At 42.9% G+C, this 24,351-nt stretch overlaps 1 protein-coding gene across 5 annotated transcripts in view; it reads right to left on the reverse strand.

Annotated features, from left to right (window-relative positions):
• The window catches only part of PANK1 (pantothenate kinase 1), a 102,006-nt gene that overhangs the window by 43,234 nt on the left and 34,421 nt on the right, over positions 1-24,351 (reverse strand). The window contains exon 1 of one of the 5 annotated variants that reach the window (XM_047762718.1): positions 19,357-20,219. The exons of 3 other annotated variants lie outside the window; for them this stretch is intronic. In XM_047762718.1, coding sequence (XP_047618674.1) covers positions 19,357-20,074 — 718 coding nt within the window. In that variant the 5' untranslated portion in view covers positions 20,075-20,219. Of the gene's footprint in view, positions 1-18,431; positions 18,643-19,356; positions 20,220-24,351 lie in introns of those variants that run through there. One more of the 5 variants, XM_047762719.1, reaches the window with a different exon arrangement.

Here is a 24,351-nt window from a genome sequence, read left to right on the forward strand (position 1 = left end):
AGGAAACTCAGGCTGCCAGCTGAGGGCAATGCACGGTAATGACCCTGCAGACCTCCCCATTCCCAGGAGGGATTCGAAAACATCTAATCATTTGCTAATGAAATTATTTATGGACAATTTATAAACAGGAGTGCCACAGGTAATTTTCACATTTTAAACACAGCTTCTGAAGTTTCCGGTTATCATCCACCCGTGACTAAACCCCATGTTTATGGGTCTGGAAACGTTCCACATATAATTAAATTTCATCCACATGCTCCTCTCCTCCAGTGACTCCTGTCTTAAAGGTAACCACGCATTCTTCCAGAAAGAAGTGAGCTCTGGCAACAGTACTCATGTATTTAGGTCAGGCAGGCAGACATTCTTGGATTTGCAACCTACGGCAGAGACAACCACATGAAATTAGAACAACAAACTTAAAAGCTATGTTTGGGAAGGTTCTTTTTTTTTTTTTTTTTTTCCAGGTTAAGATTTAGGAGGGAAAAAAGGTCTTGCAGGGCGCCATTCTGGGGGCACCAGTAAATGTATTCTTAGCTTGGATCTAGGCCAGGAGGAAACAGGACCCAGGTGGAGAGGACCCAAAATATCAAACCCATTAGGTTAAAAAAATTTTTTTCTTGAGTCTCTTTCTCAAGTCCCTGACTGGCTCAGTGAGGCGCAGTGTCTCTGTCAGGTCCCGGAACCTTTCCATGCTACCTTCTTAGGAGAGAAATCAGAGCAGAGGGCTGTCATTCCAGTGGCCACCGAGTTCATCTTCCCCCATCACCCCTGCAGTCAAGTCCTGTATTTCTATTCCAGGTCTTAAGGAGGGGAAATGAGAAGCAGAGGAAATTTGCTTCCCATTCCACAGTAATGTTCTCAGGCTGAGCAGGTGGGAGGGAAATACAATGACAGACTCTTATGGTCACCATTCCCATTTCTCACCAAGAAGCTGCCTGTCCATGAGATTTTCTGGTGGCTTAGTGGCTAAGGACTTGGCGTTGTCATTGCTGTGGCACAGGTTCCATCCCTGGCCTGGGGGACTTCCACATGCCATGCACATGCCCAAAACAAACAAACAAAAAACTGCCCATCTTGCCCAACTAAGGCAAGAAGGGTGAGTATCCAACTTCCGTGTGGTTCTCATCTCCAATTATGCCACCTTATTCATCAGAAATACAGTCCCTGGACTAAAAAGAAGATTCCAGTTTTGACTATGCAGAGATAAGCCCGGGGACATGAGTATGCCTGTGTAGCTGTCTTGAGTGTGATCATTTCAGCCACCAGAGCTGATCACAGCATCCACCCAGGAATGGTTCTTTCCAGCTACCTAACGCCCTGCACTGAGGCTCAAGATGGTAATCTCATTACCTGCTTAGACAAATCCCAGTTTAAACCACCAAGAGGTTTAGCTTGCTGTCTTGACAAGCCACCAGAGCATGCTTACTTACTCCAGGGAGGCTATTGACAATTTAATACCAGGGAGTGGTTAATTAAAGAGGCTTCAGGGAGAAGAGCATTGCTAGGCAGCACTATGGGGCAGAATAACAGGGCTACCAGAAATGGGCTTGATTCATTTCTTTTAGCTTGACTATGAAAGCCTGGCAAATCTTTCAAGGTGAGCTGGGTGCGGATGGAGAAGAGATGTGCCAACTGCTCACAGGGCAATACAAGCTGAAATAAAGAAGGGGTCACAAGCACCCTCCTCAGATAATCTGAGACCAAGTCACAGGCTTAGGCATCCACTGATTCACTGAACAGACCTTTCGTTCCTAGACAGTGGGAGACACTGGGGCACAGAGTCAGGAAGCAGCGATGACCCTGCTTCCCTGGCACTTACTGCATTCTAGTCTGTGAGGATGGACTGTTAATCAAGAATAGTCTGGCGGGAAGGAGTGAAAACTCTGCTGAGTGAAATTCACATGGTCCTAATACCAGACACTACTTAATTAAAACAACCCTTCAATATATATGAACAGCAGCAGCTCTGTGCAGGGTTCCTTCTTCTTCTTCTTCCTTTTTTTGGTCTTTTGCCTTTTAGGGTCACACCCGAGGCATATGGAGGTTCCCAAGCTAGGAGTCGAATCAGAGTTGTAACTGTCAGCCTATGTACGCCACTGCCAGAGCAACGCCAGATCCGAGCCGCATCTGCCAAGCTCACGGCAATATCGGATTCTTAACCCACTGCGTGAGGCCAGGGATCAAACCCACGTCCTCATGGATACTAGTCAGTTTCATTAATCACTGAGCTTCGACTCCAGGGTTCCTTCTTAAGCACAGTAAATACCATAAAGTAAAGCCTGATACTTCCTAGCCATTCAAGAACCTTGTCATTATACTGAAGATAGAGTTTGAACATACGAAAGGTTTAAAAATCACAGGATGTTAGTGTTGGACAGACAAAAGAGCCCTTTAAGGAAAATGAACATCAAAACCACAATGAGATATCACTTGAAATCCACTAGGACGACTGTCATTTAAACAATGGAAAATAACAAGTGTTGGTGAGGATATGGAGAAATTGGAATCCTCATACACTGCTGGTTGGACTATAAAATAGCACAGTTTCTTTGGAAAACAGCCCGGCGGTTCTGCAAAAGGTTAGGCATAAGCTAGTATATGATCTTGCAAGTCCACTCTTGGCTATGTACCTAAGAGAAATGAGAAAACATATGCCCACACAAAAATCAGTATGTGAATGGTCAGAGCAGTATTATTCATCATAGCCAAAAATGTCCATCCACTGATGAATGGATACATAATATGTGATAAATCCATACAACACAATGTGGTTTGGCAATAAAAAAGAATGAAATGCTGCTATATACTAAGACATGGGCGAACCTTGAAAACACTATGCTATGGGAGAGGAGCCAACCACAAAAGACCATACATTTTATAATTCTATTTATATGAAATATCCACAATAGGCAAGTCTATAGAGAGAAAAAGATTAGTAGTTGTCTAGGGTTGGGAGTTGTGGGGCAAAAGGAGAGTGAATGCCAATAAATTTTTTGGGGGAGTGATGAAGTATTCCAAACTCAATTGTGGTGATGGTTGCACTCTATGAATATGCTAAAAACCACTGAACTGTACACTTTAAATGGATGAATTGTATGTGAATTATATCTCAATAAAGCAGATTTTATATATAAAGCTCTGGTCCAATCCCTTCATTCTATAGATGACTTTTAAGATTTAAGTGCTAAATTATAATAGTTTTTGAAGAAAATCTTTTGAAATACATGATCCACTCTCTTGTATTCTTAAAGAAAATATCTTCTTCTTCTTCTCCTTCCTTTGGCTGGACCCAGAGCATATGAAAATTTGCAGGCCTGGGATTGAACCCGCGCCATAGCAGTGACCTAAACTGCTGCAGTGACAACTGCAGATCCTTAACCTGCTGAGCCACAAACGAACTCCCAAGCTTAGCTCTCTCTGATGACTCAGGTTCATTTGAGAATCAATTATTACACCCACTATATACTGATGCCCTTGGGAACCACATAAATTTGTGCTTCCCAGGCTGTTAACGGTTTGAGTATGTTTCTATCTCTGCTGTAGCTTTCTATGTCTTGCTTCTCAGCTAACACTGTTAATTTCTTGGCTGCTGTCAGTGTACTGCAATGTCTATCCCAAACCTGCTATGTACGAATGCAGAGAAATCAGAAAATCAAGTCTGCTAAAGCTGTGACTTTGGTGAGAGTAAACAGACTCAGAGAGAGCACAGGAAGTACTCCAAGTTTAAAATGCATGAGCATTTCCAGTTTCATCTACTTTCCAACAGTGATTTTTGGTGGCTCAGAAATGTTTGCTTCCTTTCAGGTTCTCAGCTACCTTCTGGCTTAATGCTTCCAAGACACAAGAAATGATCATCACGGTGATTAGTAATAAACCTTTTTTCTTTTTTTTTACTGTAACAGTTTTTTTTTTTGGCTGCACCCATGGCATGTGGACCAGGGACTGAACCCGCACCATAGCAGCAACCCAAGCCACTGCAGTGACAATGCCGGATCCTTAACTCACTAGGCCATCAGGGAACTCCTACTATAACAATTTTTATTGAAGGCACAGATAAATGTAATATCTAATTATGAAAAGAGATTAATTTATTGTGAGTATTTGAAATACTTCTTCTCTACCACTAAGGCGAGCTTTTCAAAGTCTTTAGCTTTGGAATTTTTTTTTTTAACATCTTAACTCTGGACGTCACATATGAAAGAGATAAAAGCAACATCTTATTTAAATAGGTTTATATTATGAAACATATCACACATTTAATGTAAAGCTAACCAACAAGAATGATGCTATTTCGATGAAGATAAAGGCTGGCAAACTGTCACTTACAAATGATAGCTTCAGTTTCATGAACTTCAGCATTGAATTTATTTCTGTATTTCTTTGGATTACACAGAAATCTATTATTTATAGGGAAAAAGCCTCATTCACAAAGAGTAGGTGCAAATTCTTACTATTTTCTGAACAGCCTTCCTTGCAACCTCAGAAATTTCTTGACTCAAAACTGCTTCAATAGCTTGAAAAGATTTTCTGAGAGTGTTTCACAAAAAGATGAATACCAAAAATATCTAACAACTCCTCAGTTTGCTTGTAATACATATAAAAATCAAACAAAAAGCACCTAAACCTTATAGGAAGTGCTAAAAGTCTAAGACAACATTAGCAGGACTTGACAGGTTACCCATTTACTTCTGATGACATAACTGACCTAAGCCAGAGTGAGAGCATTTACCAAGCAAATACTCCTAAACTTTGCCCCAAATTTAGACAGGTGTGGTACACGTGTGCTGAGGTGGTGAAGTTGTGCAAAGTCGTGGACACAGATACACAGGCCAAATTTTAAAAATACTTCAGAGCTCCATACCTGCCAATCAATGGCCTGTTTATAAGAATTCAGAAGCAGCTTATTTCAGGGTCTATAAAAAAAAGTTAACCCAGCAGCAGCGTTGTTCCAAATAACATTAAAGGGCTTACTATGTGCCAGGTGCTGTACTAGGAGCTTCACATGCAATATTCAATTTAATTCTCATAACCCAATAGAGCAGACATCATTATTATGCACATTTTATAGATGATGAAACTGAAGCTCAGGGAGCTTAAGGAATCCATCCAAATATTACTGAGGTGGTCTCCAGCTTTTTAATTACAGCTTTTAAATAGACACAAATAGTTTTAATGAGATTTTTGGGGGTTTTTTTAGGGCAGCACCCGTGGCAAATGGAAGTTCCCAGGCTAGGGGTTGAATCAGAGCTGTAGCTGCCAGCCACAGCCACAGCAACACCAGATCTGAGCAGCGTCTGCGACCTACACCACAGCTCATGGCAATGCTTGATCCTTAATCCACTGAGTGATGCCAGGGATCGAACTTGTATCCTCATGGATACTAGGGTTTATTGCCACGAGCCACAAAGGGAACTCCTAAAGAGGATTTTGAATGAAATATTTGGAATGAATTATGTGGAAAGTTTTGGACTTTTAGGGGCAAAAGTTCTGTCCTGTATATAACTGATGCATAACAAATATCTGTTGACTGGAAAACAAAAGAGCAAATCCAAACACTTTGAACAGCATTACTTATACAACCTGGCATAAAAATCTGATATTAATGATGTCCTTAATGTTATTAGAAGGTATTAAATGACATCATTATTCCATCAAAGAAGGCAAGGATGTATAAAATACATTTGAGGGAGTTCCCGTCATGGTTCAGTGCTAACAATGCCGACTAGGATCAATGAGGACACAGGTTTGATCCCTGACCTCACTCAGTGGGTTAAGCAATCAGGCATTGCCATGAGCTGCAGTGTAGGTCCCAATTCGGCTAGGATTGTGCGTTACTGTGGCTGTTACTGTGGCTGTGGCTGTGGTGTAGGCCAGCGGCTGTAGTTTGGATTTGACCCCTAGCCTTGGAACTTCCATATGCCTCAGGTGCAGCCCTTAAAAAAAAAAAAAAAAAAATTGCATTTGAAGCACATTTTTTGTAAAACTGACAAAAGTAAACCAGTTCTAGCAGTCCTATAGATAAGAATTCACTGATTTGATTCACTGGTTTGATCCCTAGGCATGCTTGACAGACAAGAGCGATGCTAGCCAGGGCCAGGATCTTTTTCTTTGTTTCTGTAGTTAACTTGAAATACAGGGCGCAGATGGAGAGGTTGCCTGGAATCTCGAATATCTGACAAATTTCAGCAACAGCCACGTGGTTCAACCCTGAATCCAACACTTCCAGATTCCCAGGTCTGTGCCCATCTCCACAGCCTAACTGTCTTCAGGATGAGTGCTAGCTTGCCTGCTCCCACCCCAACTCCAGAGGAAAGGAGAGGGGTGGAATTCTTTTAATGATATTCCTAACTTCTCAACTGCAAGACAAAAACTACATAGGAAATCCCCATCACTTCCAGTACAGTGATGTTTGGGGTGATCCCAAAGTACCTGTTTTGGGGCACAGGACTATTTCATTCCAAGAATGAGGCTTCAAATCTCAAACAATGAAAAAAAAAAAAAAAGGTTAAAGAGTAATCATAAACAAACAAAGAGATCCTCTAGGGCAATACAACATCAGATTTTCTTCTATCAACAAACAGGATGTAATGGTTTTAACTGTAGTTAGATAACTGAATTTATTCATCTAATTGTGCATCATAAAATCCTATTATCTCAACTGGATATGATGCCTTGTTAACTGTTCCAGCAAATAACAGATTATGATTATGTTTTTTTAAAGAGTGCTTATCTTTTAGATACAAATATTTGCCATTGAAATGATATGATATCTGAGATTTGCTGCAATATCATGCAGTTTGGGAGGGGCAGGTTTGCATGTCATAGACAAAATAAAATAAGATTGGACATGAGTTGATAATTATAGAAATGAGTGATGAGTACTTACCAGTTAGTTACACTCAAGTTTTGTATAACATTTGAAATTTTCCTAAATAAAAAGATTTTGTTTAAAAATCCCAACACTCTCCAGATATTCCTTCAGGACACTGAGAGGACAAATGGAGCACAATGAATTCCCTTTGGAGTAAAATTCAAATGGGTATGAACTGGGGAAGTCCCTTTTTTGCCTGCTAGATCTGGCTTTGAAACCAAACATACACACCAAGCTGCTCCTCTTGGCTGGGACAAATTTCAACCTGCTTGCCCTGACCAGAAACATGAAATAAAGACATTCTGGCAACTCCACCCTGCTATTATGGTACTCCCCAATCCATAAGCAATTAACTCAATAATTCAGGTCATTCAAAATAAAAGCAACAGTGAATCATGAATTTAGTATAAAGTATAAAAAAGTCCAAAGTTATGATTTTTCTATGATTAATATTAACATACATAAGGATGCTTATGTTATTTTCTTCTCCTTTCCTTGGTTCCCAAGCTGCACTGGTAGTATGTGAACACTTGCGTGTCCTGCCTACTGGGTAATCCAGTACTAAGCCCAACTATTTTTGAGGTAGGAATTTCAGAGGGAGAAAGGGAGGCAGACAATACTGTCCATCAATAACCAAGGGGGATTCAGAATTCCCTGGTGGCACAGTGGATTAAGGGCCTGGTGCTGTCAGGCAGGGCAAAAGAAAAAAAAAAAAATATATATATATATACACATTACACACACATATATATATCCAAGGGGATTCATTGCAGAACCCCATACCCCTCTTCTCCTGTGGATACCAAAATCTTCAGATGTTCAAGTTTGTTATATAAAATGGCATAGTATTTGCATATAACCTACATACATCCCCCGGTTACTTTAAATCATCTCTAGATTACTTATCACACTGAATACAATGTAAATGCTATGTAAATAGTGGCCAGTGCATGGAAAATTCAAATTTTGCTTTTTTGGAACTTTCTGGAATTTTTTTTCAAGTATTTTTTATCCGTAAGTGGTTAAATCCCTGGATGCAGAATCTGTGGATACAGAGGGCTGACGAGAAAGTGATTCTAAATTCCACCCTTAGACTACAGTGGGCGCTCAGATGTTTGTAGAATATTTTCTTTTCTGAGAATGAGGCTCCTTCATTTAGTTTCTTATCTTCTGGCATTGTCCTACATAACAGAGGACATATTGGGCTTTTTCTCCCATTCTCTGCCTCAAATGCTTTAATAATTCAGTTTCCATTACTGATGCTCTCTGGGACTTTGAGTGACCTGTGACCTGTGTTCTGGTTAGTGGTGTACTGGTTAATGTTTAACAACTGGATCTCTGAAAATAAAACCCTGATTTTCAGCATTTGCTAATTTCCATTGTGTAAATACACCCAGTATGGCCAATTTCTAGCTACCAGCACAAGGATACTGAATACAGAGTTGGGAAGTAATGTGTACAACTAGCTCCCAGAGCCTGCAGGAGCTGGCTCCAGCACACCACTGGGACTCCAAGAAGGTCCTGGCATAATTACCAATGATACCCTCTACCACTCTTTAAGAACTGCTGATGAAATATTATGTGGTCACTCCAATGAATAAATCACACATGGGCCACTCATAGCAGAAAGTTTCCAAGAAAGGTAAGAAGATGTGATATCTCCTTGACCAAACCAATATACCCTCCTTCCCATAAATACATAATATCTTATTAGATGTTTTTCATCAAACATAGGTCACTGGGGAAATATGAATGGTAAACATCCTCAATTATGTTCAAGTCCTCTGACTTGTACATACAGTTTAATGACTTAAGGAACTGTCATAGCATTTGAGTAAAATCAAGCCAAGTAATTGTCTTCGGCCGACACTACAGCTTAGAACCATGTGAAACCAACAATTATACCCAGAGTCTAGCATAGCTCCTGGCCCAAAGGAAAACTGATTAACCCCTGAGGGACCCATGGAGAGTATTAGATCTCAGCATTCAAGGTCACCCAGGCCAATATTCACCAGATCTTTTTCATGACAATCTAAAGAAGCCATCCTGCAGTCTAAGTTTTAATACTTTCTGGCAGCTCAATACAACCTATACTAAATCACGTTGGTAATGGAGTAACCCGTCACAGGGGAGAGCATAGCTCTTGGTTCTTCAGAGGGTAGGACCCCAAGGAAGAGCAAAAATAAAATAGCTGGAGTTCCTGTCGTGGTGCAGTAGAAACGAATCTGACTAGGAACCATGAAGTTGCAGGTTCGCTCCTTGGCCTCGCTCAGTGGGTTAAGGATCTGGCGTTGTCGTGAGCTGTGGTGTAGATTGCAGACATGGCTCGGATCTGTGGTGTAGGCTGGTGGCTAAGCTAGGATTAATTAGATGCCTAGCCTGGGAACCTCCATATGCTGCACATGCGGCCCTAAAGGGACAAAAAATAAAATAAAATAACTGTGTTTAAATACTGAATGAGTTGTGTTGTCCTGCAGTAGATAGATTAGATACACTGCACTGGGTAGGTATTACGAGGAGGTGGATTTTGACATCTAACATCACGACCCATAGTGATTATTGAGTGCTTAGGTTTTGATGGAAGACTCACCATACCACTGACCCATATTGAGCATCAAGTCGAATTAAATCCATCCCTGCCTTTTTTACTACTCCAGGCTGTAAAGGAGTTGTTTGTCCAGAAGCCCCAGAGGATTCCTAGGAACTGGCACTACCCAGGCTGGCCACAGCTCGGAAAGGTCCATGCAGGTCCAGACCATCCTGAGCCACTATCTAAAGTCCTGTGGCCTCAGATTCAGTGTAGAGTCAAGGCCAGGCACAGGGAAGGTTCGCATGCTGGTCTGGCAGGCAACAGGCACCCAGAAATATCCATCTCATCATCTGCCTGAACAAAATCTGCTAGGCTGAGGGTTAAAAAGAAGGCCCAAGGACTGGACGCAGCTGTTTTGAATTCTGAAGGCTTGTTCAATGCATGCAGCTTTTATAAAGGAGAAATGCTCCCTTTCCTAATCTTTCTCCTCTCTTTGGTGCCTATCTGTCTCACTCAAGGGCTTAGATATCAAACAGGAAAGATCAAACGAAGACACTTCCTCTTTTAAAAATAACTTTGCCCCAACACTAGATTAGCAGTAAAATAAATTACACAGTCTGCTTATTCATCAAGTTACCAACATCACTTTCAGGCAGGGCTGGCCTCAGGAGCTGCAATGGAGAAATCTATGAAAGTGACAGTGAGATAAAGATGCAATGCAGGCCAGGCATCCAGCTTCTAGAAACCCTAGAGGGAATTAGGGAAGCTTCCATTGAGGAGGTGATGTCAGAACAGGCTGAAGGATACCCTGAAACCCAGTCCCCAAAAGTTCTCAGTCGGAGCAAGAGAGATTGATGAAAATCCTAAGATTTCAGAAAGTTTTGAAAGCCTCTGTGACTAAATAACAGCAAGAATACTAACATTAAATACCCTTACTACTAGCTAGTATGAACAGGAAAATATCTTTTACTGTGCACACACCAGGGTCTAGGCATTCTACTGTAGACTTTATCTACATTGTCCACATTCGGTCCTTACAACTGATAAGAGGGACGCCGTTATTACCAGCCAACAAAGTGAACTTCTGAGAAGTTAAGCATCTAACCTGAGATTACACTGTTAGCGGTAGAACGAGGCTCTGAATCCCGGTCTGGTGGCTCCAAAGCTCTTTCCAAGACAGAACACTAGCCACACTCCTGGGGAATCCACTAGAGGTCTGAGTCTGATCTCCTGGCCCAGCAGAGTCAAAATCTGAACTCAGTTTTCCCGAGTCCCAGAGCCCTTCCTCAGTTTCTTCATCAGCAGAAGGAAGATCATGACCGTACCTGTCATAGGCTGTTCAAGCTGCTGTTACGGAATTACCATTCATGACAGGAAATAAACTTACAGCTTATAGATGACAGAAATGTATTCCTCACAGTTCTGGAATCCAAGATCAAAGCCTTGGCAGATTCAGTGTCTGGTGAGAGGCTGCTTCCTAGACAGCTGTCTTTTTTTTTTTTTTTGGTTGCACCTGCAGCACATGGAAATTCTTGGGCCAGGGATTGAACCCGTGCCACAGCAACGACCTAAGCTGCTGCGGTTGACAGTGCCAGATCTTCAACCTGTTGCGCCACAGGGGAACTCCCAGACAGCTGTCTTTTGCTCTGGAGAATTCTCTAGTCTCGCCCTCAAGACCTAATCACATTTCAGAGGCCCCGCTTGTCAATACCTTGGGAGTTAGGGGGGACAGACACAAGCATTCTATCTACAGCAGTACCTATCTCACAGCGTGCTGGATGTGTTGGATGAGATAATCCATCGGAAGGGTTTAGTTTCTTGGCACATAGTAAGTGGCCCTTAATGTTGGCTACTGTTTCTTCCACAAACACATGAACGAACTTTCTGCCACAAGGTGTACAGAAGGCACACACTTATCTTTTCTGCAAGTATTACTGAACGTATTCCCTTTTGGCTTACATGGCCTAAAAGAAAAGACTTGGTTTTGAATTCTTGGCAGGGCCATTCACTGACCTTAGACAGGTTGCTTCACTGCCCTGCAGCTTTCTTTCCCCATCTGTAAAATGGAGTGTGGGAGTGGTAATCACATGCTTTGATCAAGACACGGTACAGAGCAATGGGACACAGAGCTGTTGCTCAATAATAGCTACACTCTAAGAACCCACTATTGTGAATCTTTTCACCCTCTTTCCAAACTCTAGAGAAATCTGTAGAGGCCCAGATTACGATTTTGATGTAACTGCCTATAGAAATAACATTTCCTTCATCCCTTGGAATCATCAGCTGCTTTAAAATACATTTCTCAAATACAGGAGGAAACACAGATACACATACCCATGTATGATTAGCCAACTCCAAGCATCTAAAAGATGTCATAAATTAAGTAATGAGATACCAAGCTCTACAGATGCACTATCTAAGCAAAGGTCTACTTAGAAATTCTGTGAGCCGTATCTGATTTACAACACTGTCCTCCCAAAGTGAACACCGGCCTACACAGTAAAGCTAAAGCACATAATTAAATACAATGGAAGTCAAACATTGATTAATTTTCATGGTAACTGGGTTGTATTAAAACATACACATACACTATCAAAAGTCAGGCTATCACACACATACAGAAAAAAGCAACCCCAAACCTGATCATTAAAACTGGTACTCTTCTGTTTCTCTAAAAATTCTGTCTCCAAAAACCATGTTGGATTTGTATTCATCTATTTAATGTCCCACATGTTAAAAATTAACGGCACTCTTTCCATCTGTGGTTACTACTCCAAACAAAATACGCTCTATATTACTGTTGAAATTCACTTACTGCTCTTCAGAAGAAAAGTGGTGCTCGTGTCTCTAACAGATTCTGATACCTGACTTAACCACTTACTTAGACGCTAAACACTTGGGCCCTTAAATTCTTTGCAATTCATACCTTCACTGACAAACTTGGAAATCTGAGTAGCAATTCTAGAGTGTGTGCCCTTGCTTTCCATTTTGGTCTCTTGTTCTTGATTTGCAAAGCTTCCTGTCCTTCTAGAAGTTCTGGTTATGCTTTTAAAAATGTATATAATTCACATTCTATGTTGATACAACCAGAAAACCCTACCCATTTATCTTTTTATCCTGGTTTTTCAAATTAGCTGGATGCAGAAGTAGGGGACATTCTGAGTGCCAAAGCTAAATATCCTAATATTTAGAAAATTGAAGGCTTACACTTTGGCAATGGTGGCTAGCTATAACTGGTAACAGATTTGGGTTTCTTTGGTCTGTACCCACGAGTGTGTTATGTGCTAATGAACTCTCACCCATTTTCTGCTAATGTTTCATCTGCATGATCTTGGCATTCAGAACTTCCACCAGCAGGATGTGGGCCCTGATCTAGCCCTCATTCCTGCCTACTGCCACACACTTCGAAGGAAGAGGGCAGCTCGCATTCTCAAGTCTTCTGATGATACTCAAATATTTGTCTTTCTGCAGCATAGTGTTTGGTGGCTCAAACAATTATCGCCTTTGTGTTTTTCTCTTTCCACTAGTGTGGCTCATCTACAAGTGTCCTTGGAGACTAAAATATCCAGGATTTCAAGGCAACAGCTATATACTACTTTGTGCCACCTCTGTTCCTTCTCCAAAAAGTATACACTTGTCAGTTGTATCAAAAATAACTTAAAGGGGAGTTCCTGTCGTGGCGCAGTGGTTAACGAATCCGACCAGGAACCATGAGGTTGTGGGTTTGGTCCCTGCCCTTGCTCAGGGGGTTGATGATCCGGCGTTGCCGTGAGCTGTGGTGTAGATTGCAGGTGCGGCTCGGATCCTGCGTTGCTGTGGCTCTGGCGTAGGCCGGTGTCTAAAGCTCCGATTCGACTCCTACCCTGGGAACCTCCATATGCCTAGGGAGCGGCCCAAGAAATAGCAAAAAGAAAAAAAAAAAAAAAAACAAAACTTAAAGAGTTATTGGAGTTCCCATTGCAGCGCAGCAGGAATGAATCCAGCTAGGAACCATGAGGTTGCAGGTTTGATCCCTGGTCTAGCTCAGTGGGTTAAGGATCTGGTGTTGCCCTGAGCTGTGGTATAGGTTGCAGATGCGGCTAAGATCTGGCATGGCTGTGGCTGTGGTGTAGGCCAGCAGCTGTAGCTCAGATTAGACTCCTAGCCTGGGAATCTCCATATGCTGTGGGTACAGCCAAAAACAAAACAAAACAAAACAAAACCTAAAGAGTTATGTACAAAGTTGTTGCTAAAGCACTGTTTATGATATTAGAGAATACCTAGCTGCAGTCTAAAGGGATGAGAGACAAGTTAAATAAATTATGGTTATACCTATATAATGGGATATTGGGAATATAATACAACCTTTAAAAATGATATTTTAATGCCCTAAGAAAATGCTTTGGCTATTTTTTTTTCTTTTTTGGCCACACCCACGGCATATTCCCAAGTCAGGGATTGAATTGATTGATGCTGCAGAAAAAAGGTACAAGTTACAGCATCATCACCTCACTGAAGGGACTGAATCCAAGCCACACCTGTGGCAACACCAGATCCTCAACCCACTGCACTGAGCCGGAGATGGAAGTGTGCTGCCAGAGAGGGAATGCCCACTAAAATTTTTAAATAAAGTTATCAAAATTTTATCTTAGTGTGATCCCATACTACTTTTAGCATGTGGCACATTTTATTTATTTATTTGCCTTTTTCTTTCTTTTTTTTTTTTTTTTAATTTTAAGGGCCACATGGTATATGGAGGTTCCCAGGCTAGGGGTCCAATCAGAGCTACAGCTGCTAGCCTACACCACAGCCACAGCAACAGGGGATCTGAGCAGCATCTGCAACCTACACCAGAGCTCACAGCAATGCTGGATCCCTAACTCACCAAGTGGGGTCAGGATTGAACCTACATGCTCATGGATACCAGTCAGATTCATTTCCACTGCACCACACAGGAATTCTCTATATGGCACATTTTAAATAGCCATTTTCTCTGAGTAATGGTACTGTGAGTACTCTTTCCTTCTGGAAATATCTGTATTACCCAATATTTTTTGAGGAAAGGGGGGGAAAAGGGACTGGGGTGTTATAGCTAATCAAATAACACTTTTTAAGTCTCTCTTATTCTAGAGTACCCACTCCCTTTTTAACTAAGAACATCAATCTGAGGTGCCTCTGCCAGCTCAGTCATCTTGTCCTATGGGTTAATGGTGGACAGTGTCCTGAATGGTGGTGACGACAGCTGGTGTTTACTGAGTAACTGCTATGCGCCAAGCAGGAATCTAAATTCTTTGTATATAATATCTTGTTTAATCCTCACATCAGCTCCACGAGGTAGTATGAATAGCTCCATCTTACCAATACTGAAACTGAAGCCTAGAAGTTAAATAATTGGCACCAGGTCATCCAGCTACAATTCAAACTCAAGCCCTCCAGAGTTTGAATAACTATATACCATTTATAAACATTAAGCTCTCACAGCACTTTATTATAGCTTTCATTAGTTTCAAGGTATTCAGGAAGGGAGCTGACTCTATAAGATGTTACCTATGTATGCTTCAGAGAATCAGAGCACTGAGGACATACCAAAGGAATCTCCCTATGGATGCTCCACTGAAGGACTTCTGCCAGTCTGTCCTATGGAAGGAAATGGCTACTTCAGTGAGCTGATGATGACATCACTTGTACCTTTTTTCTGCAACATCAATCAAATAGTCAGGTATCCAAGATGCAAAGCATATGAAAAAAAAACCTGTATCATCTATAATAAGACTTCTGACTTAATTAAGGTGATAAGACCAATACCATATATGAAACAATCAGCACAAGGCAAAAATAAATTAAAAAAAAAATAATAGGGAGTTCCCATCATGGCTCAGTGATTAATGAACCCAACTAGGATCCATGAGGATGTGGGTTCAATCCCTGGCCTCACTCAGTGGGTTAAGGATCTGACATTGCCATGAGCTGTGGTGTTGGTTGCAGATGAGGCTCAGATCTGGCATTGTTGTGGCTGTGGTGTAGACTGGCAGCTGCAGCTCGGATTTGACCCCTAGCCTGGGAACCTCCATATGCTGCGGGTGTGGTGCTAAAAAGCAATAAATAAATAAATAAATAGATGAATAAAGTATACAACTTGGTACAATTTAAGTAATAGTAATAATAAAATGCTAAGCCATATGGCAGACTGGATAACTAATGTAGAAAACAACTATCAGCTCTGAAGTATCTTAAAATTTTGAAGGTACAAGAAATAACACTTGAAGATTATCTGGCCAATCCCTGAATTCCAAGATGAGAGCTAACTTGGCTGAGGTCCCATGGTTGTTAAGTAGCAAAGGCAGGTAAAGTAATCAAGGAAGCTTGATGAAGCTGTTAGTCCTAGGAAAGCTTTCCAAAGATAAGCACAGTGAGTGAAGTGATGGTACTTTTGATGAAAACAGTAGACAAGATTCCCCTTTCTTGATTGAGCAAAGTCAACCTGCCACTATTCTGATTTTTTTTTCTTTTTCTTTCTCTCTCTCTCTCTCTCTCTCTCTCTTTCTTTCTTTCTTTCTTTCTTTCTTTCTTTCTTTCTTTCTTTCTTTCCTTCCTTCCTTCCTTCCTTCCTTCTCTTTCTTTCTCTTTCTTTCTCTCTCTCTTTCTCTTTCTTTGCCTTTTTAGGGCTGCACTGGAAGCATATGGAGGTTCCCAGGCTAAGGGTCTTATGGGAGCTGCAGCTGCCGACCGACACCACAGCCACAGCAACACTGGATCCTTAACCCACTGAGCAAGGCCAGGGATTGAACCTGCATCCTCAGGGATCCTAGTCAGATGTTTCCACTGAACTCCCTTGATTTTTAGATTCCAAGATTTTCACTAATCTGTGCCTTGAGGGATCAGATGTAAATTTTTTAAATAATCAAAAACTACTGAACTGTTTGTTTCATTCCATTCATTGTTTTTAAACTTGAGTATTTTAATGTGTATTGCACCCTACCCAAAACATTACCAAACAGAAACACACCTACCCACATATGCAATCCAGGTGCCTGAGATAAGTAATATCTGGCTGCCTTAAAACACCTCTGGTTTGCCAGAAGCAAACTATAAGCAAACTATAAGTCCAAAGTTGCAAACTATAAGCAGGAATCAATTATTTGTCCAACTTTGATGCTTCTGCTCTTAAATTTCATTTAAAGCCCGTAAGTACTCTTCTCAATAATTGCTTATGTAAACTCTATCAGTCATCAGAAAATAGAGATATGCTTAAGTCTAAGTAGAATTGTCTTAGATTACCTAAACATCAACTGCTTGGGCTTTTTTTTTTTTTTAAAGACGCTAGAATGTTAATAGGGAAGGAATAAAGATATTAAATTCAGCTTAATTTTAACTAAGAAATGTTGGTAATAAACATAGCAGATGTGTCTCAGAACATGTAAAGTTTATTTCAGAAATGTTCATTCAAATTTGAGAAATACATAAGTATATATATATAATACACATCTATATGTATAACTGAATCACTTTGTTCTACACCAAGACTAACAAGATATTATTATTATTATTGGTGTTTTTGAGGGCCTCACCCACGGCATATGGAAGTTCTCAGGCTAGGGGTCTAATTGGAGCTGTTGCTGCTGGCCTACGCCAGAGCCACAGCAACGCCAGATCCAAGCCACATCTGCGACTTACACCACAGCTCAGGGCAGCACTGGATCCTTAACCCAACGAGGGAGGCCAGGGATCAAACCGGTAACGTTATAGTTCCTAGTTGGATTCGTTAACCACTGAGTCACAAAGGGAACTCCCACACAATATTATGAATCAACTATACTTCAATAAAAAAATTTAAAACAGGAGTTCCCGCCGTGGCGCAGTGGTTAACGAATCCGACTAGGAACAATGAGGTTGCGGGTTCGGTCCCTGCCCTTGCTCAGTGGGTTAACGATCCGGCGTTGCCGTGAGCTGTGGTGCAGGTTGCAGACGCGGCTCGGATCCCGCGTTGCTGTGGCTCTGGCGTAGGCCGGTGGCTACAGCTCTGATTCAACCCCTAGCCTGGGAACCTCCATATGCCGCGGGAGCGGCCCAAGAAATAGCAACAACAACAACAACAACAACAACAACAAAAAAGACAAAAAGACAAAAAAAAATTTAAAACAAAATAAACTTCAGAAAAAGAAAACATGATAAGATAAAAAAATCAATTTTGATAAGTTCTTTTTAAAAGCTGATAAGTATGGTCACTACACTTAAAACTATGGTTTTCATTAAAAAAATACAAACTACTTTAATACCTGACAAAGTACACAGGTATAAAGTTATATTCCCTTGTGTTCTAAAATAATACTTCTTGTGGATTTGCAAGCAAAAGTTAGGGCTCAAGAGTATTTTTTCTCTGCCTTCATGCTGTTGTTATGATAATGTATTTTCAATTCCTTAAAAACTATTTCAAGAGGTATAATACACTCAGTCATAGAGCATTTAAGCTAGCAACACTAAGTAAAAACTCAACACAGTTCTCCTTTGTTATATTTTAGCTATTTACATTGCAAACTCACAAGCTGTTAATGTATATCAGAGAAATAATTAACTAAAATGTGGCTTCAGAAGTAAAACTGGTTAAAAAATCGTAAGTAATCAATACTAAACCCATTAAAGAAAGTCATTTTCTAACAAGCCTCAACAACAAAAGTAAACAGAAATTCAGGTGTTGATGCCTTCCTTACAACCATAGCCAATCTGCTGTATAGTTTCTAAATGCCCGACGTGACATTAACTTTAAACCGAAATATTTCAGACCTACAAAACACAGGCATCAAAGTTACTGCGTCCCAGTTGGGTTAAAATGCTTTCCAAAGTCTCAGAGACTTTAGTTAAATGCAGAAAAGCTAAAAGTCCAAATTGATAAATAGAAACAGAAAAAGGTGAAGCTGTTTGTCAAATAAAAAGCTTTTTCGGACAAATCCATTTCAGACAAAGCATGTCTAGAAATTTCCCTATAACAAAAAGTATAACCTATATGTAAAAGGTGCATGTTTGAATGCAATCGTTAGCATGCATTCTACTTACTTTGCTTTTTGCCATTTATAAGCTTCATTAAGAAAGAAGAGCCAGAAAGAGGTAACCAGTTGAATGAAGTTTCGTTCAGATAAGAAAAACCAGTTGTAAATTCGATCTACAAACATTCATCTCAGAGAGATCAGCGGGGAAGGGACTCTTCACAAAGTAACATCATAAATACAAGCTTTAGATTGTGAAATAACGCCTTCCAGCTTTCTGTTCTGTTCATTACCATTATAAACCTTCTACTCTACCTCCCCACGCTCCAGAAAAAAAATCCACCTCCAATCTTCATTGGTCCACATAGTTCCGGCCCACATGGTATCAGTGGGTGTGTCCCTCCCAACAGGTCCTCTCATTGGCTGCGCGGAAACAGAGTTTAATAGGCTGTGATTTGGGGGGTTGTCAAACTCCACGCCTCCAGACCTTGCGCTCGCCAATAGACCCAAGGAGCTGGCAGCTTCTCTGCGATTCAAAGGGCAAGCTGACTGCCTGAGCGCCAACCTGAGACAAGCTCTCAGAAGGGAAAGGGGCGAGGAGAAAGGAGAGGGAAACTGCCGCTCTCCCCTACCTGCTGTACCCTTACTCCTGGACCCCACCAAATGTTGACACGTGCATTTTCCGACTGACAAATTAGTAAGGTGGCCAGTGCGTTCGTCTTCTATAGAGCCGTGACCTAGGAGCAGCTCAGACTCCGAGTCCAATCGTCCCATTCTACAGATGCAAGCGAGCAACGGTTAGGCTCAGGCAGCGATCTGTAGTGCTTGGAGCCTCTGGGAAAGAATCATTCCCCGACTCCCCCCAGGAACCGTCTCTCTAGGCGAGCGCCGGGGTGCAGGGTGGGGGTGGGGGGCGCTGCGGTGCCCGCCCCGCGGCTCCCGGGTGCCGAGCTGCGCTGGCCTCGCGCCCGCGATCCCCTCCCGGCGGGACTTACGCGGCCTGTTCTTCCTGCCCGAGTCCATCCTCCTCCGCAGCCGGCATTTCTTGGCCGGGGAATCGTGCTGAGGGGGCGGCGGCTGTGACTGGAGGTCGGGCTGGAGCGGGAGGCGCTGGGGCGCCGCGTCGCCGCCGCCCGCAGGGCCCCGGCCGCAGAGGCGCGGCGGCTGCACTGACGGCGGGTAGAAGCCGTTGTGCAGCAGCCCGTTCAAGGCTGCAACGCCGGCGCCGACGGGAGTCCCCGGGGCTTGCGGGGCCGAGAGCTCCGGGTGCCCGCCGTGGTCGCCCATGCCCGGGGCTGGTGGGACAGTGCGCGGGCCCCGGCTCATGCGGCCTCTCTGGAGGTCATTCTCCTGCGTCTTTATTTCCGCGGATCCTCCTTGCGGCTTCCGATTCAGCAGCCGCAGAGCCGGCGCCGGGGGATGGAGAGCTGGGTGCTCCTCCCCTCCTCCCGCGGGTTCTCCCACCTCCTCCACGCCCTGCCCCCCGCGCGTCGGCCCCCCGGGGCCGGCCCGGAGCATGCCCGCTCCGGGCGCGGAATCCGGGATCCCCGCACACCCCGAGCCGGGGGCCCCGCAGCCCGCCTTTCCCGTATACCCCAGCCGCGCGACTTCAAACACAGCTTCCTCGCCTTCCAGACCTGTCCCAGCTACTGAGCATGCCCAGTCCTGCCCGCCACCACCACCACCGCCACCGCCACCGCCGAGCTTCAACATGGGGACTGAAGTTCTCGGGCTTTGCAAAAGAAGAGATGGGCGGGTTGGGCTTTGTATGGCCGACTGAGCCAAGAGCGGACTGAGGTGGGAGCGAGCAAGGAGCTTCAGAGAAATGCGGCGGTGGGGGAGAAAACATGTATTTGTAGAGGTTTTGGTTTACTAATCCTGCCCCCGTGAGCTGGATACCTTTGCAAGGTCATTCACGTTGTCCCCTCCTCCCTGAAACCTTTGTGAGTTTGTGTGAGTGTGTTTAGTTAAGTGACCAAACTACTCACAGGCCTGAGGGGAAGGAGGAGAAGGATTATTTATGGAAAGGTAGGCGGATTTGGAGAGGGAGGAGAGTGTAATTTCTTTGCTGGCACACACAGACACCATTTGGCCTGGTGGAGTTGTCTTTTGCAGGGAGGAAACCTCGGAATACAGTGTAAGGACAGTGAAGGACACAGCTGTAGGCGGGATTAACCGGTGTTGGAAGAGACCAAGTAAACAGAAGCCACCCCAAGCTATAAAAAGCACTTTCCTCACCCAGAAAGGACGTTTAAGAGACAATGTCACCCTATTTATAGAGCAAGGAGTTGCCTGTGTTTTAAGTAGGGAAGGCAGCATCGCAGGGTAGTCAATACCACAGCTTTGGAGTCAGAGTTGGGCTCAAATTCCAAGTCAGCCACTGAACAAATACAGAGAAAGTCATTGCTCAAGTGAACACACCTGGCGACAGGAAACAGGACTGGGCACGCTCAGTAGGCAGAACAAAGGTGGGTGGTGAGGACCTTCCAGAAGTTGTTCAATCCCTTGACGCCTCAGCTTTTAAATCTAACTAGGACCTGTCATGAGAAATCTACCTGAAAGTACCTGGTACCATGCTGGCACACAGGAAATGCCCCAAAGAGGTGGTTATCCAACACAGGGAACAAGCCATGCTCACAACTATATTTATTGCATAACTTACTTGTGTATGATATCCTCCATCATCTGTACTTACCTAATCTACAGAGAAGTCAGAGGCCTCAGTGCATTCAGCAGCAGCCAAGGCCTACATCTCCACAGAGCCTGACCTAGAATCAGAGCTTTAGAAGCCATGACCACTTGAGTGCTCTGGTCCATTCACTCATTTTTTTTCCCCCCCAGATAAGGAAACTGTGACACGGAGAGAAGGCTGAGGCTATGAAGAACAAAGCTAAGAATAAACCTTAAATCTCCTAACTATTTTTGCTTCCCTGACCTTATCATACTATTTGAAGACATTGAGGAAAAAAGCTTAGGTGTTTCGGCCCCTGCCTACCTCCCCTGCCTCATCTTGAGCTCCCAGTGCTCCCTCTACAGAGAGCCTTTCACTTCCTCAAATGAATATCCCTTTGCATCTGCTGTTTCTATTGCCTGTTTCCAGAACTCTTTGTCTACTAGATTCCATCTCAATCCTCAGATCTCTGCTTCAACCTCTTACCTTGAAAGAAATGTTCCCTGACCCTTAGAACAAGATTAGGGCTCCCTACTCCTACACTTGACCTTTGTGACTCTATCAGTTTGTAACTCTACAATGGGGATAATAACAGAACATGACTGAGTTGTTACAGTGATGAAATGAATATATATGTAAAGTGCATCATAAGCGTTATGAAAAAGATAATATTTGATTGTCTGTCTACCCCCATACACTGTAATTTCCATTAGGGCAGATGACTTTTATTCACATTGCATCCCTAAGAAGCTCTTGGTAATTATTTGAGACTGAATGACTTAGGTGATATTTCACCTACAGTAGTGCTCACTTTCTACTGTAAATTTGCTAGAAAACAAAAGAAACAGAAACCAACCATTGTTAATCCTAAATTTTCAAATATAACGTTTTCCAATTCTCACAAAATTTAAGCAGTTTAGGAAGCACTTTATATCAGAGATGTGAACAGAGGCTTTAGCAATGCAGTATCTCCAAGGGCATATTAGGTCCAGCTAGATTCCCAGGCATGATGAGGAAGGCCTGAGCCAGGTGGCTCAGACCCAGGTAGGGCAGAAGTACTGGTACTGGGGACAGAACGTCCTCCACCTGCTTCCTTTTTCCTTTCCTGCTCCGGCTGGTGCCCTGGATTAGTTAACATGCTGCATGTGGTAGAGAGGAAGCCAGGTGGCATCTCACAGGTTTATTGGGGGAGCCCAGGGGTGTCGGATGTATAATTTTGAGGTATGAGTTATCACATGCTCCAGCAGGGGCATGGAACAAATATTTGGAAGAGAGTGAGGGAGGAGAAGCCCACAAGGTACTTTCCCCTCTCTGTTCATTCATTCAGTCATTTACCAATTATTTATTTTTTGCTTTTTAGGGCTGCATCCACAGCATATGGAAATTCACAGGCTAGGGGTCGAATCGGAGCTGTAGCTGCCGGCCTACACCACATTCACAGCAACATGGGATCTGAGCTGCGTCTTTGACCTACATCACAGCTCACAGCAATGCCAGATCCTTAACCCACTGAGCAAGGCCAGGGATCAAACCGTCATCCTCATGGATCTTAGTCAGGTTCGTTAACCGCTAAGCCACCCAGTTATTGGAACTCCCCAATTATTTATTAGGTGTTACTATGTTGTTGGCACTCAAACTAGATGCTGGGAATACAAAGACAAGACAGATGCCTTCACTGCCTCCTAGGGGCTTACAATTCATTGAGCAAGAGGCAAGCCAATGCTTCATCATCTGTATACATTAGAATAACAGGGAGTTTTTCCTTTTAAACTTTTTATTAAAAACAGCATATGAACAGAAATATATATGTATCCTACGGGTAGAGCTCAGTGAATTTTGCACAAATGAACATCCTGTGTAACTAGCACCTGATCAAGAGACAGAACAGTTTTTTTTTTTTTTTTTTTTTAGGGCTGCACCCGCAGCATATGGAGTTCCCAGGCCAGGGGTCCAACTGGAGCTGCAGCCACCAGCCTGTGCCACAGCCACAGCAATGCGGGATCCAAACTGCATTTGAGTCCTACACTACAGCTCACAGCAATGCCGGATCCTCAACCCACTGAGAGAGGCCAGGGATCGAACCCACATCCTCATGGATGCTAGTCGGGTTTGTTAACTGCTGAGTCATGATGGGAACTCTAGATGTTTTTTTTAAAGAGCAGATTCTGGACCCAGGTTCATAGACTTTCAGTAGGTTTGGAGCAGAGGAGTCTGCATGGTGATGATGGTGATGATGATGATAAATATTTAAATTAAAGAAACAAAATAAAAAGAACTTTTAAAAATGAGATTATATTGCAGATGGTCCTTGCTTGGAGGAACAATGAATGAAGCAAAGCATGTCACCTATGCCATGGAAGGTAACTCCAGAGGAGTCGAGAGAGTGAGCAATAATGGAAGAGGGGAGGAGAGAGGAAGAAGATGGTGCTGAGATGGATGGATGTTAAAACACATTTCAGGGAGGAAATGACCCTTAAGCTGAATTTTGACCAACAAATGGGATTTCATTATTTCAACCTTTCATTATTTCATAGGGCAAAGGAAATCCATTCAGAACTGAGGGAATGGAGATTCTGCCAGTGGGTTGGAAACTATCGGTCATGTTTGGGAACCAGCCATGAGTTCAACAAGTATGAAAGACAACCTATGAAGGGAGGAGGTGAGAAGGGCCGAAAAGGTTAGATGGGGCCCAAATCCCAGATGGCTTTCTGCACCACAGGAAACAATATGGAATTCTTTCCTGAAGGCCATGGGAAACCAATGGAGAGTTTTGGGTTGTGGAAAAACCACTAGATTTACATCCTAGAAGGATCTCTGGCAGCGGCCTGGAGAATAAAACAGGGGAGGGGATTCCTATTTGGGAACCTAGAAAACCACTGGAAACAAGCAGAAAAGAGGTGATAAGAGAGTGAGTGAAGGGCACACCATTCAGAGTGAGATCATCAGGTGGATTCAAGAATTATTAAAAGTCTAAAGGAACCTAGGATGATTTTTCTATGATTCCAGTTGGGGCAACTGGGAATGTGGTGCAACAACATGCAAGATAAAATACGCAAAAAAGGAGCATATTTTTCTACTATATTCTCTCTAGGTTTTATACTTTAAAAAGGGTGACACTTTGGGAGTTCCCATCGTGGCTCAGTGGTTAACTCATGAGTCCGACTAGGATCCATGAGATTGCGGGTTTGATCCCACTGGCCTTGCTCAGTGGGTTGAAGATCTGGTGTTGCTGTGTGCTGTGGCGTAGGTTGCAGACATGGCTCGGATCTAGCATTGCTGTGGCTCTGGTATAGGCCGGTGGCTACAGCTCCGATTGGAC

The sequence above is a fragment of the Phacochoerus africanus genome, chromosome 15, assembly GCF_016906955.1.
Source record: "Phacochoerus africanus isolate WHEZ1 chromosome 15, ROS_Pafr_v1, whole genome shotgun sequence".
Taxonomy (NCBI): Eukaryota; Metazoa; Chordata; class Mammalia; order Artiodactyla; family Suidae; genus Phacochoerus; species Phacochoerus africanus.